This window comes from Dipodomys merriami, unplaced genomic scaffold, assembly GCF_024711535.1.
Source record: "Dipodomys merriami isolate MVZ:Mamm:240054 unplaced genomic scaffold, mDipMer1.0.p SCAF_271, whole genome shotgun sequence".
In the NCBI taxonomy this organism is placed as follows: domain Eukaryota; kingdom Metazoa; phylum Chordata; class Mammalia; order Rodentia; family Heteromyidae; genus Dipodomys; species Dipodomys merriami.
Window position 1 is genome coordinate 477,104 of NW_027204171.1, and position 17,292 is coordinate 494,395.

The following is a 17,292-nucleotide window of genomic DNA, read 5'->3' on the forward strand; positions in this document are numbered from 1 at the left end:
GATCAAAGAAGCAAGGGGCGGGCCTAAGAGCGTAAGCTCGTCTTGGTTGGCTTGAGGGCGGGGTTAGGTGTTAGGTTCGAATTTCTAGGCCTTCGTTGGATACCGACCTGCCAATTAGGGCCGAGCCTTCCCTGGGAAGACGGAGGTGGGACCTTTGGGCCACGCCCATGAGACTAGAGGTATGATTGAATGGTGAGGACGTCAGTCATTCCCGGGCGTGCAATCCGATTGGGTTACATCAGGTGGAAGGGTGTGGCTCGAGTGACGCACGCACGGGTGCCTTTTCTAGGGTTTTGTTGCCGCCACGCTCGGGCTGCGGGGCTTCTGCGGGGTCTCCTGGAGTTGGCTGGGGGTTTGTGTCCCGTGGTAACGTCTTGGCTCGGCTTGTCCCGGACAGCGCACGTGGGAAACTGAGGGAGGACGGCGGGGGAGGGGGGACGGGCTGCTGATCTCCCCCCGCAGGGCCCCGCGGCGCCCCGGGTCCCGCCGCGGCCGACACCCGCGCCCCGCCCCGCCGCGGTGCTGCCGGATGTTGTGATTGCTCCCCACCCACCCGGCCTCGCCCTCCCTCGGCCTCTGCTGCCTTATAAGGCAGCGCTAGGCCCTCCCGGAGGTTGGGGTGAGCTCCGTACCGCCGGTGCAGGTGTGGGGCAGCCGGGGGGGGGGCCAGGACTGGGGCCGCAGTGACACCCCGCTTCCTCCACCCCCCCCCTCCGCCTTCGCACAACAGGAAACGCAGCGAGGGGAGGCACCCTGGCCTGTGTCTCAGCCGTCTATTCCTAACACCTTGCGGGAGCGGGCCACCGCTTTGTTCCCCCCGCAACCCAGCCAGACCGATGGGGTGTGAGCCACCGAGCCCAGGGGGGAACGGTGAACAGTGCTGCAAAGAAAGAAAGAAATCGAGGGGGTCAGGGAGTGCGGAGGCCGTTAGGACCAGGAGCTAATAATGTCAGGGTGGGGCACCCTAGGTTGGAGGGGGTGGAGGGGTGGGGGTGTGGGGGGGAGGAAATACTCTCAGGGTGTGCAACTTTTTTTTTTTTGGTCCTGGTACTGGGGCTTGAGCTCTCAGTCTGAACACTGCTGCTTAGATTTTTGTGCTAAACTCTTCACACACACACACACACACTCCCACTTAAACCACATAGCTTCACTTCTCTGGCTTTTTGCTGGTTAATTGGAGATAAGAGCCTCATGGACTTTTCCTGCCCAGGCCGGCACTGAACCACGATCCTCACATCTCAGCCTCCTGAGCAGCTGACAGGTGTGAGGCATATCCAGCTCAAGGTGTTTTTATGTTTTTGTTTTTCTTTTTTGGCCAGTCCTGGGGCTGGAACTCAGGGCCTGAATACGGTCCTTGAACCTCCCTCTTCTGTGCTCCAGGCTAGCACTCTATCACTTGAACCACAGCGCTACTTCAGGCTTTTCCTGTGTATGTGGTACTAAGGAATGGAATCCAAGGCTTCATGCATGCTAGGCAAGCACTCTTACCACTGAGCCACCTTCCCAGCCCAAGGTGTAACTTTCAAGAAGACTCAGCAGAGGTAGCAAGGAGTACAAAGCCTTTCAAGCCTAGAGGGAGTATGCACCTTCAGCGAGCCAAGAAGTCTGGGAAGAAGTAGGAAGAGGGAAGGCTAGATCATGGGAGGTTTGTACACCAAGGAGAGCTTTGTTTTCCTAAGTGAAAGGTGAAGGCCTTCAAAGGATAATTTATACTTGAAAATGATCACTAAATAGCCTGCCACCAAGAGTGACAGCTGGTTGAAGGCTACAGAATCAGGCTGGTACTGGCTTGACCTAGAGAGATAGCAGTGGAGATAGAGACAAATGGGTGTAAGTAGGATTCTTTGGGGAGTTAAGAGAAAACTCTTAATGGCCTGTAGGACAAAGGGCAGGTACCTCACCTGGCAAAGGCTGTTGTGTTCAAGTGAGATCCCAGGGTAAATTGAGAATGTACCGATTTCAGGGTTAATGGAGTGTGTATGGGAAAGGCTTTCTGGGTAGAGAGCTGGATGTTCAGTCTGGGCTTCAGTGGCACACGCCTGTAATCTTAGCTATTCAGGAGGCTGAGATCTGAAGATTGTGGTTCAAAGCCAGCCCGAGCAGGAAAGTTCCTTCAGACTCTTAACCACCAAAAAGCCAAAAATAGAACTGTGGCTCAAGTGGTAGAGCGTCAGCGTTGAGGAGAAAAAAAGCTAAGGGAGAAGATAATAAGGAGCAAGCTTTAGGGAAGCCTGGATCAAGGAGGTCCTAGAATTTCATCAGGAGGGTATTTTAAACCATGGAGGCAGCCGGGCATCAGTGGCTCACACCTGTCATCCTAGCTACTCAGGAGGCTGGGATCTGAGGATCACGGTTCAGAGCCAGCCCAGGCAACAAAGTCTGTGAGACTCTTATCTCCAGTAAACCACTAGAAGACCGGAAGTGGCGCTGTGGCTCAAGCCCCCAGGCCCAGAGTTCAAGCCTCACGACTGACCAAGAAAAACCCCAAACAAACAAACAAAAAAACGTGGAGGCCTGTGGTCTGATTTTTTTCCCTAAGGCGGGTACTATGGAGGTGGGCAAAGGGTGAGGGCAGGGTGCTGGATTGATGGACACCTGTTGTTTTGGCACTCACAGTGGACGAGGTGTAGGGACCCGCCATGCTTCCCACCAAGGAGATGAAAGAGGAGTTTCCTCACAACCCTGGGAACTTAGTAGCACATTTTCTATGTTCCCAACCAGGTCTTTGAAGCTAAGCAGGCAATCAACGCTTGACATGAGGGCGGGGGTCCTTTACCATTCATCTGAGGGAGGGGGAGGAGAAGGAAAAGGCCTAGAAGGAGGTGTTAAGCCCGCCTTACCCTGGGAAGGAAATTTATAGCTAGTAGAGCGCTCACCTTGAACTGAAGAGCTGAGGGACAGCGCCCAGGCCCAGAGTTCAAGCCCCATGACCGGCCAAAAAAAAAAAAAAAAACAACCACCAAAAAACACAGAGGAGGACGGGCAAAGGGGAGGGAGGGAGAAGGAGAAGAAGAAGAAGAGGAGGAGGAGGAGGAGGAAAGGGAGGAGGTGGAGAAAAAGGAGGAGGAGGAGGAAAGGGAGGAGGAGGAGGAACGGGAGGAGGAAGAGGAAAGGGAGGAGGAGGAGGAAAGGGAAGAGGAGGAGGAAGGAGAGGAGGAGGAGGAGAAAGGGGAGGAGGAGGAATGAGGTCTTTGCCAGACTTGGGTAGTCACCCATTTATGTACCCACAGTCGTAAATACAAAGACAGGAGTTAGGGCAGGATGCTTTCTTGCTCTTGTACAAAGCAGTTACTTAGAAGCGACCAGGAGTTCAGGCAGGTCTGGTATAGGGAAGTTGCTTTGTAACCTACTATGGGCAGAGTGACAGCCTGGCTTTGCCTTTTGCACACTCCATGGCACCTCTCAGCAAGGCCCAGCCCTGCTCCCCACTCTTACCTGTGGGGCAGCGGCTAAGATGGATTTCAAGGCCTCCTGCCCCAAGTCTCCCTCAAACTTACACAGCTCCTATGGGAGATGTTATTTTCTTTTCCTTAAAAACCACTGACTTCCAGGAGCTGGTGGATCATGCTTGGCTACAGAAGAGGGTGAGATCTGGGCTGGAAAGGTGGCTCAGTGGTAGAGTGCTCACCTAGCATGCATGAAGCCCTGGGTTCCATTCCTCAGTACCACAGACACAGAAAGAGCCAGAAGCGGTGCTGTGGCTCAAGTGGTAGAGTGCTAGCCTGGAGCACAGAAAAGGCTCAAGGACAGTGTTCAGGCCCTGAGGTCAAGCCCCAGGACTGTCGAAAAAAAAAAAAAAAAAAAGAGGCTGAGCTCTGAGGATCACAGTTCAAAGCCAGCCAGGGCAGGAAAGTTCATGAAGACTCAGCAAAATCGAGAAGTAGACGTAGTAGCTCAAGTGGGAAAGTGCCAGTCTGGAGTGAAAAAGCCAACGGACCAACGCCCAGGCCCAGAGTTCAAGCCCTACGACCAGCACAAAATGAAGAAAGGCACTGACTTACACAACCCAGCAGGAGGAGGTTTGTTTTGTTTTGTTTTTGTTTCAGAAACTTCCTGGTAACGACATCTGAACTCTTGCATCAGGACTTTCGGTTTTAACTCAGATTGGCCTAGGCAGAAAAGGAAATTCATCCATTCAAGCAACAGCAGATCGGCAAGGAGGTGGGGTGGTTCTGTTATCTTTGTGGGTTGTTTTGTGAAGGGGGTAGAGGGAGAGATACTAGATCTCAGGCTAGTCTTTTTTTGCTCACATTGGCATTCTACCACTTGAGATACACTTCTACTTCTGGCTTTTTGCTGGTTTATTGAGGGAGGGGTCTCACAGACTTTCCTGCCCAGGCTAGCTTTAAACCTTGATCTTCAGATCCCAGCCTCCAGAGTAACTGGGATTACAGGCGTGAGCTACCAGTGCCTGTCTGCACAGAGGATTCTGTCCAGTTGATAGTCACTCTGTCTAGACTCTCCTACCATGAGCCACAGCACCACTTCTGGCTTTTTCTGTTTATGTGGTGGTGAGGACTAGAACCCAGGGCCTCATGCATGCAAGGCAAGCACTCTACCATTGAGCCAGCTTCCCAGCCCCACCATCTTCTTGTTCCAAGAAGTCTTCAGCCTCTGCCCGCAGAATTGGCAAACACTCTTCATTTCCCATAAATTACCTCATCAGGGAAGAGTCCTTTAACTGAGTGGTAGAAGTCCATTCAAATTGGTTTTATTAGCTGGGTGTGGTGGTACACACCTGTAAACCCAGCCACCTGGGACTAGGGGAAGGCAGAAGGGTCTCTAGTTCTAGACTTGCCTGGGGAAAGTTAACAAGAACCTGTCTCAAAAACAAAATATGGGAGCCGAGTGCTGGTGGCTCACGCCTATAATCCTGGCTACTCAGGAGGCTGAGATCTGAGGACCGAGGTTCAAAGCCAGCCCAGGCAGGAAACTCCATGAGACTCTTACCTCCAGTAAACCACCAGGAAACCGCCCGGGCCCAGAGTTCAAGTCCCATGACTGACTCTCCCCACCCCCACTCCTCCCCCCCCCAAAAAAAAAAATATATATATATGTGTGTAGATCAAGTGGTAGGGTAGGAGGGAGTCTCTCCATTCAATCCCTAGTAATGAGGGGAAAGGTGGTAGCTTTGTTTTGTTTTGCCAATACTGTACCTTGAACCCGGGTCCCGGGAGCTGTGTGTACGTTTTAGTGCTCAAGGTTATTGCTTTACCACTGAGCCCACGGCTTCACTGCCAGCTTTTTTTTTTTTTTTTAAGCTTATTGGAGATAAGAATCTCATGGATTTTCCTTCCCCAGGTTAAACTACAATCCTCAGATCTCAGCCTCCTGAGGAACTAGGATGACAGGCGTGAGCCACCGGCACTCAACTACCTAGGGAAGATACTTTTTTTTGTTGTTTTTTGGTCAGTTGTGGGGCTTGAACTCTGAGCCTGGGCGCTGTTCCTGTGCTCTTCACCTCAAGGTGAGTGTTCTACCATGTGAGCCACAGCTCTACTTCCGGTATTCTAGTGGTTTATTATAGATAAGAGTCTCAGGGCCTTTCCTGCCCAAGCTGGCTTTGAATCGTGATCCTCAGATCTCAGCCTCGTGAGTAGCTAGGATGACAGGCGTGAGCCACCGGCACCCGGCTAGGGAAGATACTTTTATTGCTTCATAAAATGAAGGAGTCATTTGGGTACTTATTTATTTACCTTTTTGTTTTCTGTGCTGGGAATGAACCATAGCCTTGCACTTGCTAGGCAAGCACTCTCCACTGATCTACAGTCCCATCTTCTGTAACAGAACCATCTCAAGAAAACTTCTAATCACTTTTTTGTAATCGTAGTTACTCAGGAGACTGAGATCTGAGGGTCACAGTTTGAAACCAGCCTGGACAACCAAATCTGTAAGACTCTCATCTCCAATTAGCCACTAAAATGTTCATAGAGTAGTGGCTCAAATGATAGAGAACCAGCCTGGAGGGCAAAAACTAAGGGACAGCACCCAGGCCCCGAGTTCAAGCCCCCGTATGGGCACCAAAAGGAAAAAAAATAAAAAGGTACTTAGCACTGGGCGCCGGCTGAGATCTGAGAATCATGGTGCAAAGCCAGGCTGGGACAGTAAAGTCTGTAAGACTCATCTCCAATTAACCAACAGAAAACGGGAAGTGGCACTGTGGCTCAAGTGGTAGAGTGCTGAAGAGCTCAGGGACAGTGCCCAGGCCCAGAGTTCAAGCCCCAGGCCTGACCAAAAGAAAAAAAAAAATACTTAGCTATTTGAAAGATATGGCCTCTCAAGATCACCAGAACTCACTCTGTCAGTATTTGTTATAAAAGATTGTGTAATGAACCCAGGTGCTGGTGGCTCATGCCTATAATCCTAGCTAGTCAGGAGGCTGAGATCTGAGGATCACGGTTCAAAGCCAACCCTGACAGGATACTCTATGAGACTCTTTATCTCTACCTAGCCACCAAAAAGCAGGAAGTAGAGCTCTGGTTCAAGTGGTAGATTGCTAGCTTTAAGCAAAAAAAAAAATCTCAGGGCTAGCACCCAGGCCCAGAGTTCAAGGCCTAGAACTGTTACACACACACACACAAAGATTGTGTAACAAATATTCTAGAACCCACAAATCTTCTCACAGTGTTTGACATGCATTGAGGAGCAGTTTAGCAGGACGGTTCTGGCTGATGAGCCGGCTATGGTTTGGATCTGGCCATGTGTTTACAGGCTTGGTTCCCAGAGCAACCATGGATTGGGAAATGGTGGACAACTGTGAAAGTTGGGGCCGTTAGGCCATACCCTTGAAGGGGATACCAAGGCATTGCCTTTAGGAGACCCTGGTTAGTTCTCTAGGGAGAGTTTGAAGAGGTGAGCCTGGCCCCGTGCTTTCCCATTGGTTTGCCCATTGATGTCATGGGTGTGGCTACCTGCGTCTACGCATGCTCCCGCAATTACAACCTGCTGTAAGACAATGAGACCCAGGGGCGGCCCTCGGGAGAGCCTGTGCCATGCTGTTTGAGTGTCTAGCTTCCCAAACCGTAAGCTAAACAAATCTCCATTTACAGGTTAGCCTGTCTAGGCTATTGGATTATGCTAATGAAAAGCTGTCTAATAAAACTCTCTCATGAGATTTGCAAGCCAGATGTCAGCCAGGCTGCAGTATTAACTTCTCAGGTGGCACACACACACACACACACACACACACACACACACACACACACACACACACACACACACACACACACACACACACACACACACACACACACACACACACACACACACACACACACACACACACACACACACCCCTCAAATGGATGCTAGTTGCCAGCAGAGGCTTTACTTTCCATGGGCCTCTCTGTGGAGCTGATTTCCGTAGAGTGGCAGCTGGTTTTCGTGACCTGCCTCCTGCCTCGTCATTTCTGTTTTGAGAGCCACAGAGATGGTCTTCAACATCTCTAAGCCCCACCAGTGTGTCTGCTTCATGACCCCAGTATCAAGAAAGTAGGGCTTCTTCACGAAGTCCCAAAGCAGGTTCTGATTGGTCGAGCTTATGCATACACTTATTCTCTCAACCAATCACTGTGAGTGAGCTAGAGATGCTGCGCTCTGAGTGGCCAGACACAGATCCCATCTCCCAAACCTAGCCTAGAGCGGAGGATAGAGTAGGTGGTTCCAGAGGCCCATGAAGAAGTGCAGGATGGTTCTTTTTTATAGTTTTATTTATTTATTCTTTTTTTTTTTTTTTTGGTCTGTCGTGGGGCTTGAACTCTGGGCCTGGGCGCTGTCCCTGCACGCCCAGCTCAAGGCAAGCGCTCTACCTCTTGAGCTACAGCGCCACTTCCAGTTTTCTAGTGGCTTTTTATTGGAGATAAGAGTCTCATGGACTTTTCTGCCCAGGCTGGCTTTGAACCATGAACCTCAGTTCTCAGCCTCCTGAGTAGCTAGGATGATAGGCCTGAGCTATTGGTGCCCAGTGGGGGATGGTTCTTTAAGGAAAAAATCAAGGTATCAGTATTGGATCGCAATAAATGCTGGGTAGAAATAACAATATAGACCCACTTCATTTTCTAGATGCTCCGGCCTCACATTTTAATGCCCTGGACTTAGCACTTTCCTCATGGTATTAGTGGAATTCCAAAATTATCCTATGATTGTCACACCTCTACTGTTTAGTGACCTTACTCCCAGCTAGTCAACTAAACTGTCACCTAGATTCTTTGGCAAAATAATTTTTTGAGCCGGGCGCTGGTGGCTCACGCCTGTAATCCTAGCTACTCAGGAGGCTGAGATCTGAGGATCGCGGTTCAAAGCCAGCCCGGGCAGGAAAAACCGTGAGACTCCTATCTCCAATAAACCACCAGAAAACCGGAAGTGGCGCTGTGGCTCAAGTGGTAGAGCGCTCGCCTTGAGCTGAAGAGCGTGGGGACAGTGCCCAAACCCAGAGTTCAAGCCCCACGACCGACAAAAAAAATAAATAAATAAAATAATAATTTTTTGGAGCCAGGAATGTGGCTCAGTGGTGGAGTCCCTGCCTAGCATGCATGAAGCCCTGGGTTCGATTCCTCAGTACCACATACACAGAAAAAGCCAGAAAGTGGTGCTGTGGCTCAAAGTGGTAGAGTGCTAGCCTTGAGCAACAGAAGCCCAAGCCCTGAGTTCAGGCTCCAGGACCAACAAATCATCATCATCATCATCATCTTCATCATCATCATCTTCATCGTCATCATTATTTTTTGTCCTGTTAGGGCTTGAACCCACAGTCTAGCAATTACTAGCCAAGTGCTCTACCTTGAAGCTATCTCCTAGCCCTTCTTTCTTAGTTTTTATTCTTGTTTCTGTGCCAGTACTGGAGCTTGAACTCAGGGCCTGGGCACCGTCCCTGAGCTTTTTTGTTCAAGGTTGGTGCTCTACCTCTTGGGCCACAGCTCCACTTCTGCCGTTTTGGTGGATTATTGGAGATAAGCATCTCATGGACTTTCCAGCCTGGACTGGCTTTGAACCTCCATCCTCGGATCTCAGCCTCCTGAGTAGCTGGGATGACAGGCATGAGCCACTGGCGCCCAGAGCAAGTCTTCTTTTTGGTCAGTTTAACATCCTAAGCCCAAACGGGACCTCGAACATAAGAACATCTCTGTCTGACTCCAGTCCCCTTAATCGAGGACAGTGAGTAAGTATCCAGATCCTCATTATTCTACCCTCCTCAGTGCTCCTTTAGGGGACTGACAGAGATCAACTGGCTTTCCCCAGAATCTCTCCCCTAACCAGGCCTAGCAGACAGCCTGGCCAGTCTCCAGTTCTCAGGCCCCAAAGACCTTTGACCAGCCCTATTGATCTGATGCCTGAGCAGGCAGCGGAACTCACTAACGGACCCGACCGACACCATGAGGGTTGTGCTGCTGCTGGGGTCCCTGCTGATGGGCCTGGACTCGGTGATCTCGGTGAGGCTGTGGGGACCAGGATTGGGCCAAGATGGACCTCTACCCTTGGCCTCCTGGCCCCTGTGATCGGGAGGGCAGCTGAGAGATTGTCAGCCATGTTGGTAGCCATGACGGTTCATTTGGCGCACACACACACACACACACACACACACACACACACACACACACACACGGCCTAGGGCTTGTGAGAAAAGAAGAGAAAAATCTCTGTATTTCTGGGTCATAAGGAGAAGCTGGTGATGTGCAGAGAATCCAGGAGAAGGGAGGACTTTCTTTCTTTTTATTTATTTGTGTCAGTCGTGGGGCTTGAACTCTGGGCCTGGGCACAGTCCCTTGGCTCTTCAGCTCAAGGCCAGCGCTCTACCACTGGAGCCACCGCGCCACTTCCGGTTTCCTGGTGGTTCACTGGAGATGAGAGTCTCACGGATGTTCCTGCCCAGGCTGGCTTTGAACTGTGATCTCCACTGTAGGTGCCCCCTTGGAAGACCCCCAAGGAGTTTAAGCTGGGAGCCAGATCTGGAGGTGGAGTGCCCACAGCTGGAACTGGATCTCCCACAGCGGGTGGTAAGTGGCCTGGCTCCGCCCCCTAATTTAACTCCCACAGGGCAGGGGACCAATCTGGTGTGAATAATCTCCAAGCCCTTGGAGTGAGGGGTAGGAAACCCCAGATGCCTACTATGTGTCAGGTCTTAGGCCCTTAGTGCTGGGCAGTTTGTCAGATCCTGAGGGCAGGTTCTGACGGTCTCTGATGCACAGTGAGTGTCCGGCTGGTCTTGCAGGGGTATGCTGTTGGTACCGTCATACCTGGATTCCAGCAGTCTTCCTTATTTTTCCTCAGCTTCTGCCCCTTCTTTTCCTTTCTTCAGTACATCTCCAGGGTACACACCTGCAATCCCAGCTACTCAGGAGGCTGAGAACTGAGGATTGTAATTCGAAGCCAGCCTGAGCAGGAATGTCTGTGAGATTCTTTCTTTTCTTCTTTCTTCCTTCCTTCCTTCCTTCCTTCCTTCCTTCCTTCCTTCCTTCCTTCCTCTCTCCCTCCCTCCTTCTCTCCTTTCTTTCCTTCCTTTCCTTTCTTTCTTTCTTTCTTTCTTTCTTTCTTTCTTTCTTTCTTTCTTTCTTTCTTTCTTTCTTTCTTTCATTCTCTCTCTCCTTCCTTCCTTCCTTCCTTTCTTTTTTTCTTTCTTTCGTCCATCATGGGACTTGAACTCAGGCCTGGGTGCTGTCCATGAGCTCTTTTTCACTCAAAGTGAGCACTCTACCACCTTGAGCCACAGCCCCACTTCCAGTTCTCTGGTAGTTAATTGGAGATAAGAGTCTCATGGGGCTGGGAAGGTGGCCCAGTGGTAGAGTGCTTGCCTAGCATGCATGAAGCCCTGGGTTCAAGTCCTCAGCACCACATATACAGAAAAGGCCGGAAATGGCTCTGTGGCTCAAGTAGTAGAACGCTAGCATTGAGCACAGAGAGGCTTAGGGACAGTGCCTAGGTCCTGAGTTCTAGCCCCAGTACTAGCACATGTACACAGACAGACAGACAGACAGACAGAGACACACACACACCAACTTATTCTAGCACTCTACTTAGGCAGGATGTGGTGTTTGCTTTGAGCAGCACAAACCTTTGCAAAGGCCTGGCTTCAGCCTGGGCGCTTGGGCCCAGCGCTCAGGGGCTGTTATTCCTGCAGCTATCACGGTGTCCGGGGTACCCTGCCACTTCCCTTTCCAATACCACCGCCGACTGTACCACACCTGCACCCACAAGGGCCGGCCGGGCCACCGGCCCTGGTAAGACTCCCTAGTAGGTGATGGGAGGGTCTGGGAGCCATGGTTCTGTGGGGAGGGGGGTTGGGCCAGCCCGGGGCAGAAGTGGCAAACCCGTGACTCCACAGGTGCGCTACCACACCCAACTTCGATCAGGACCAGCAATGGGAATACTGCCTGGAACCCAAGAAGGTGAAAGGTATTGCACACAGCCTGTGGGGTGCGCTCTCCCAGGACCCATCAGTGCCCACACACCTGGGATTCAGGGACCCCCCCCCCAAACCCCAGCACTCTACAGAAGCTTAGAAGGAGAATTCTGGAAATCAAGAGTCCCATTTTGCAGATGAGTAGAGCAAGGCTTGGCAACTTGGGAGTCTCCAGTTCAGGACTGTGGCTTAAAAGTGGTAGAGCAGCCGGGCACTGGTGGCTCATGTCTGTCATCCTAGCTACTCAGGAGGCTGAGATTGAGGATCACAGTTCAAAGCCAGTCAGGACAGGAAAGTCTGTGAGACTCTTACCTCAAATAAACCACTAGAAAATTGGAAGTGGTGCTGTGGCTCAAGCAGTAGAGTGCTAGCAAAAATGCTCAAGAACAGCAAAAGAAAGAAAGTAAGCAAAGAAGAGAAAAGAAAAAGGAAGGAAGGAAGAGGAGAAGCTGTCTGCTAGTGGCTCATGCTTATAAACATAGCTATTCAGGAGGCTGAGAGCTGAGGATCATGGTTTGAAGCCAGCCAGGGCAGGAAAACCAATGAATCATCCAAAGGACACACGTGGCTCAAATGGTAGAGTGGCAGTCTTGGGCAAAAAGCCAAGTGAGAGCAGAAGGCCCTGAATTCAAGTGATTGAGAGGGGGTGGAGGGAGGGAAGGAGGGAGGAAGAGAAAAGAGAGGAGGGAGAGAAAAGAAAGAGGGAGGGACAGTAGGGAGCAAAGGAAGGGAAGGAAGGCAGGAAGGCAGGCAGGCAGGCAGGAAGGAAGGAAGGAAGGAAGGAAGGAAGGAAGGAAGGAAGGAAGGAAGGAAGGAAGGAAGGAAGGCAGGAAGGAAGGAAGGAAGGAAGGAAGGAAGGAAGGAAGGAAGGAAGGAAGGCAGGAAGGAAGGAAGGAAGGAAGGGAGGGAAGGAAGGAAGGAAAGAAGGCAGGAAGGAAGGAAGGAAGGAAGGAAGACAGGAAGGAAGGAAGGAAGGCAGGAAGGAAGGAAGGAAGGAAGGAAGGAAGGCAGGAAGGAAGGAAGGAAGACAGGAAGGAAGGAAGGGGAGGGTGGGAGGGAGGGAGGGAAGGAGGGAGGGAGAGAGGGAGGGAGGGAGGAGAGGAGGTTGTCCTGTGACAGGTAGGTTCCGATAGGGGCTTGGGATGGGGTGGCATGACCCCACTTCTCCATGCTTGCTCGGGGTGGGGGGTGCACCTCTCAGACCACTGCAGCAAACACAACCCATGCCATGGAGGAGGGACGTGTGTGAACCTGCCCAGCGGCCCGCACTGCCTGTGTCCGGAGCCCCTCACTGGCAAGCACTGTCAGAAAGGTAACGGCTGCCAGGGAGCACACCAGGAGGACTGGGGGGGGGGCCTGTCCTCAGCTTCTGGGGACCACGGACCCCTCTGTCTCCCCCAGAAAAGTGCTTTGAGCCTCAGCTCCTCCGCTCCTTCCACGAACACGAGACGTGGCTCAAAGCCGAGCCCACTGGGGTGGCCAGATGCCAGTGCAAGGGTCCTGGGGCCCACTGCAGGTCACTCGCCAGCCAGGGTAGGTGGGTTGGGGGGAGTGCCAGGGGGAGGGGGAGGGTAAGCCCAGTGGTGACTCCGTTGCTCTTCCCCACCCCCACCCCCAGCCTGCAGCCGGGATCTTTGTCTAAACGGAGGCCACTGCCTGGAGGCTGAGGGCCACCCCCTGTGTCGGTGCCCTGCGGGCTATTCTGGAACTTTCTGCGAGTTGGGTGAGAGGAGGCAGGGAAGCTGTCTGGAGTGGGCAGGGCAAGCCAATAGTGGGCACCTCCTAACTATGGAAACCTCGGTCTCTCTGCCTCTCTGTCTCTCTCTAGACATGGAGGCCAAATGCTATGAAGGCCGAGGTCTCAGCTACCGGGGCCTCGCCCAGACCACCGTCTCCGGAGCCCCCTGTCAGCGGTGGTCCTTCGAGGCCACCTTCCGAAACATGACCCAGCAGCAAGCACTGATCTGGGGACTAGGCCAACACGCCTTCTGCCGGTGCCCAGGCTGAGGCAGAGCGGGATAGGGTGTGTGTGGGGGACACCTCCTGTATTCCAAGGGGCTCCCCAAACTCTAACAGCACCCCTCTTCCCCCACCCCTACTTCTGAGATTGCAGGAACCCGGATAATGACACCCGCCCTTGGTGCTTCGTCTGGAGCGGCGACAGGCTGATCTGGGAGTACTGTGACCTAGCACCGTGCCCGTCCCCATCCCCACCCTCGCTCCCCCTGGGGCGGCAGGAGCTGCCCATGCCCAGGCCATCGGCCACGACCCCAGCTCCCCTTCCATCCCAGTCGCCAGGTACTGAGGCAGAGGAAGGAGATGCCCAAAGAGGGGGTGGGAGGGTTCCCCGAGGTACTCAGGCTGGTGCCCTGTCCCCACACAGCCTCCTCCGGGCAGCCCTCGGCCCTGCCCAGGGTAGGCTCCTTGGCCTGTGGACAGCGGATCCGGAAGCGCCTGTCCCCACTCAGCCGCGTGGTTGGCGGGCTCGTGGCTCTGCCCGGGGCGCACCCCTACATTGCTGCACTGTACTGGGGTCACAGCTTCTGTGCGGGTAGCCTCATCCACTCCTGCTGGGTGCTGACCGCGGCGCATTGCCTGCAGAACCGGCGAGTACTCAACCGTCCTTTTGGGGGCCCCTCCCGAATCCTGTATCCTCCCATCTCCCCCCCCACTGGAGGCTGAGCTCCCCAAGATGGGATCCTAGGGCTAAGGCCTAAACAGATTCTCCCCCCCCCCACTTCCACAGGCCTGCACCCGAGGAACTGAGTGTGGTACTTGGCCAGGACCGGTACAACCAGAGCTGTGAGCAGTGCCAGACATTGGCCGTGCGTTCCTACCACCTGCACCAGGCTTTCTCATCCATCACCTACCAGCATGACCTGGGTGTGTGGGGTGCCCCTGTGGGGAAGGTGGGAAAGGGATCAAGGACCACCCCCCAGCCTCACACTCCTCCTCCCCTACCCCTTAGCCCTTCTGCGCCTGCAGGAGGGCCCTGACGGCAACTGTGCACGCCTGTCGCCTTTTATTCAACCCGTGTGCCTGCCCAGCAGCCCTGCCCCGTCCTCTGAAGCCCAGGCCTCCCTCTGCGAGGTGGCCGGCTGGGGCCACCAATTCGAAGGTAAACATCCACCCCCCCACACAAACAAAAAGAGCGGGACACGGGGCATCAGGGTAGGCCAGGAAGTCCCCAACTTGGGCATGACCCAAAGGGGGCCTGACGATGTGGTGGCCTGGTGTCTGGTGAGTCTGCTCTGCCCTGAGATTCACCGTGTGTGTGTGTGTGTGTGTGTGTGTGTGTGTGTGTGTGTGTGTGTGTGTGTGTGTGTGTGTGTGTGTGTGTGTGTGTGTGTGTGTTGGGTTTGAACTTAGGGCCTGAACCTTGTGCCTTAGTTTTTCTACACAAAGCTGATGCTGTACTACTTGAGCCACAGCTCCACTTCTAGCTTGTTTTTTTTTTTTGGGGGGGGGTGTTGGTCATGGGGCTTGAACTCTGAGCCTGGGTGCTGTCCCTCAGCTCTTTGGTTCAAGGCTGACGCTCTACTACTTGAGCCACAACTCCACTTCCAGTGTTCTGAGCAGTTTACTGGAGATAAGAGTCTCATGGATTTTCCTGCCTGGGCTGGCTTTAAACCTTGATTCTTAGATCTCAGCCTCCTGAGTAGCTAGGATGACAGGCATGAGCCATGGACGCCTGGCCACTTCTAGCTCTTTCTTTGGTGGTTAGAGAAAAGAATCTACGCTCGCATGCTTTGTCTGCCTAGGCTGGCTTCCAACCATGATCCTCAGATCTCAGCCTCATGAGTAGCAGAATCCTTGTTGTGTGGTCTGTAAATCTCCTGGGGTTAAGGGGAGATTGGTACTTTTTTCCCCCTTCCTTACTGGTTCTCCCTGGGCACCAGGCTGCAAGGGCTGAAGCAGGACTCGGTCCCCAGGCTGGAGCAGCCAGGGGGAAAACCAGGGCTAGAGAAGCTGAATGGGGCATGGGGGCAGGGGGCAGGGCTCCTGCTTCAGTTCCAGACCTATTTCCTTGCCTTCGCAGTGGTGATCTGTCTTGGGCTTGCTGTTGGATGAGTATAGGTGCATCTTCATCCTGGTTGCCCAGGTCATCAGGAAGGTTCTCTGGGTTGGCAGGGGCAGAGGAATATTCCACGTTCCTGCAAGAAGCTCAGGTCCCTTTCATCTCCCTGGAGCGCTGCTCTGCCTCCCATGTGCATGGAGATGCCATCTTTCCAGGAATGCTCTGCGCTGGCTTCCTCGAGGGGGGCACCGATGCATGCCAGGTGAGCCCTGGGGCCTGGCAGGCGTCTTCCCCCAGCCCACGAAAGCACAGGGAGCGGTCGCTGCACGGTGGGTTGCGTGTTCTCCATGCAGGGCGACTCCGGGGGCCCGCTGGTGTGTGAGGATCAGGAGGCAGAAGGCCGGCTGACCCTGCGAGGTATCATCAGCTGGGGCTCGGGATGTGGCGATCGCAACAAGCCAGGCGTGTACACGGATGTGGGCAGCTACCTGGCGTGGATCCAGGAGCACACAGCCTCCTGATACTTGGCCATTCTCTCCTGGATGGCTCTGGAAGAGTGGCTGGGGTGTCATCATGGAAAAGATGGTGAAGAATGTGTTACCTGCCCCCTCCAAGGCCCCCAGCCAGGAGCCAGGATACTAGGAAGAAAATAAATGCTTTGAAAAATATGTTCCTCCTTCAGCCAGGCGCCGGTGGCTCACGCCTGCCATCCTAGCTACTCAGGAGGCTGAGATCTGAGGGTCATGGTTCAAAGCCAGCCCAGGCAGGAATGTCTGTGAGACTTTTATCTCCAATTAACCATTTAAACCCCTGAAATGGAGATGTGGCTCCAAGTGATAGAGTCTTGAGCAAAAGAGCGCAGGAACAGCACCGGGGCCCTGAGTTCACGCCTGGTTACACACACACACACACACACACACACACGGAGGGAGAGAGGTCGAGGGTCTTTCAGGTTCTAGGAGAGGTTCCTAATGGCCATAAGCCTAGCCTGCTTTGTAGGGTGCCAACCTTCCAGAAGGCTCTCTGACACCAAGTTCCCCAAGTCTGTGCCTGCCAGGCTTGAGTTGATGATGAAGGGTATTTGGGGGAGAGGCACATATGCCTTGGGGGAAACCCACCTCTGAGTCTGGGGCTCCTTAGCACTGGAGTGAGGGGGCGCCGGTGGTCAGTGGGCAGAGGCCAGATACTTAGCCGGTGCTAGAGGTGGAAGGTGGAAGTTAAGCAGGCCTGTTTATTTTAATTAATTTATTATTTCGTGTATGCGGTACCAAGGAATGGAACCCAGGGCCTCATGCTTGCTAGGCAAACACTCTACCACTGGGCCGGGTTCCCGGCCCAGGCCTGTTTACTGGTCCTGGGACTTGAACTCAGGGCCTGGGCGCTGTCCCTCAGCTCTTCAGCTCGAGGCGAGCGCTCTGCCACTTGAGCCACAGCGCCATGTCCGGTTTTCTGCTGGCTGATTGGAGATCAGAGTCTCTCGGACTTTCCTGCCTGAGCGGGCTTTGAACTGCGATCCTCAGATCTCAGCCTCCTGAGTGGCTGGGATGACAGGCGTGAGAACCGCCAGAGGTCCACCTTCTCCACCTTGGGTGGGCGGCGCTGCGTGTGACGTCACAATGCGTGATGCATAGGCCCAGGCTTCCTGGACATCATGGACATCATGGCTTTCCCAGAGGGCAGGAGCGGTGACAGCTCAGCCTGTGACGTCACAGTGCGTGATGGCTAAGTCCCGCCCATGTACACACGCCATGGGCCCCGCCCCGCAGATCTTCCAAGATCTGGGCACCAGGCCCAGAGCTTGGCAGAGAAACTAGCTCAGCTTCGAAGGCAGCGCTGTGACGTCAGGGCCACGCCTCCCCACCAGGCCACGCCCCCAGGC

General features: G+C 53.5%; 1 protein-coding gene across 2 annotated transcripts; it reads left to right on the top strand.

Annotated features, from left to right (window-relative positions):
* Positions 1 to 109: 109 nt before the first annotated feature.
* F12 (coagulation factor XII) lies at positions 110 to 16,079 on the top strand. Of its 2 annotated transcripts, none has more exons than XM_070036483.1 (14): positions 110 to 179; positions 9,899 to 9,992; positions 11,114 to 11,213; positions 11,318 to 11,388; positions 12,597 to 12,707; positions 12,797 to 12,928; positions 13,014 to 13,118; positions 13,224 to 13,389; positions 13,509 to 13,693; positions 13,779 to 14,001; positions 14,142 to 14,278; positions 14,364 to 14,513; positions 15,527 to 15,675; positions 15,767 to 16,079. In XM_070036483.1, the coding sequence occupies exons 1-14, from the start codon at positions 168 to 170 to the stop codon at positions 15,932 to 15,934; spliced, it is 1,803 nt and encodes a 600-aa protein (XP_069892584.1). In that variant the 5' UTR covers positions 110 to 167; the 3' UTR covers positions 15,935 to 16,079. The 2 variants fall into 2 exon arrangements, with proteins under 2 accessions (XP_069892584.1, XP_069892583.1); XM_070036482.1 differs by lacking the exon at positions 110 to 179 and adding an exon at positions 9,326 to 9,428.
* The last annotated feature ends 1,213 nt before the right edge of the window (positions 16,080 to 17,292 follow it).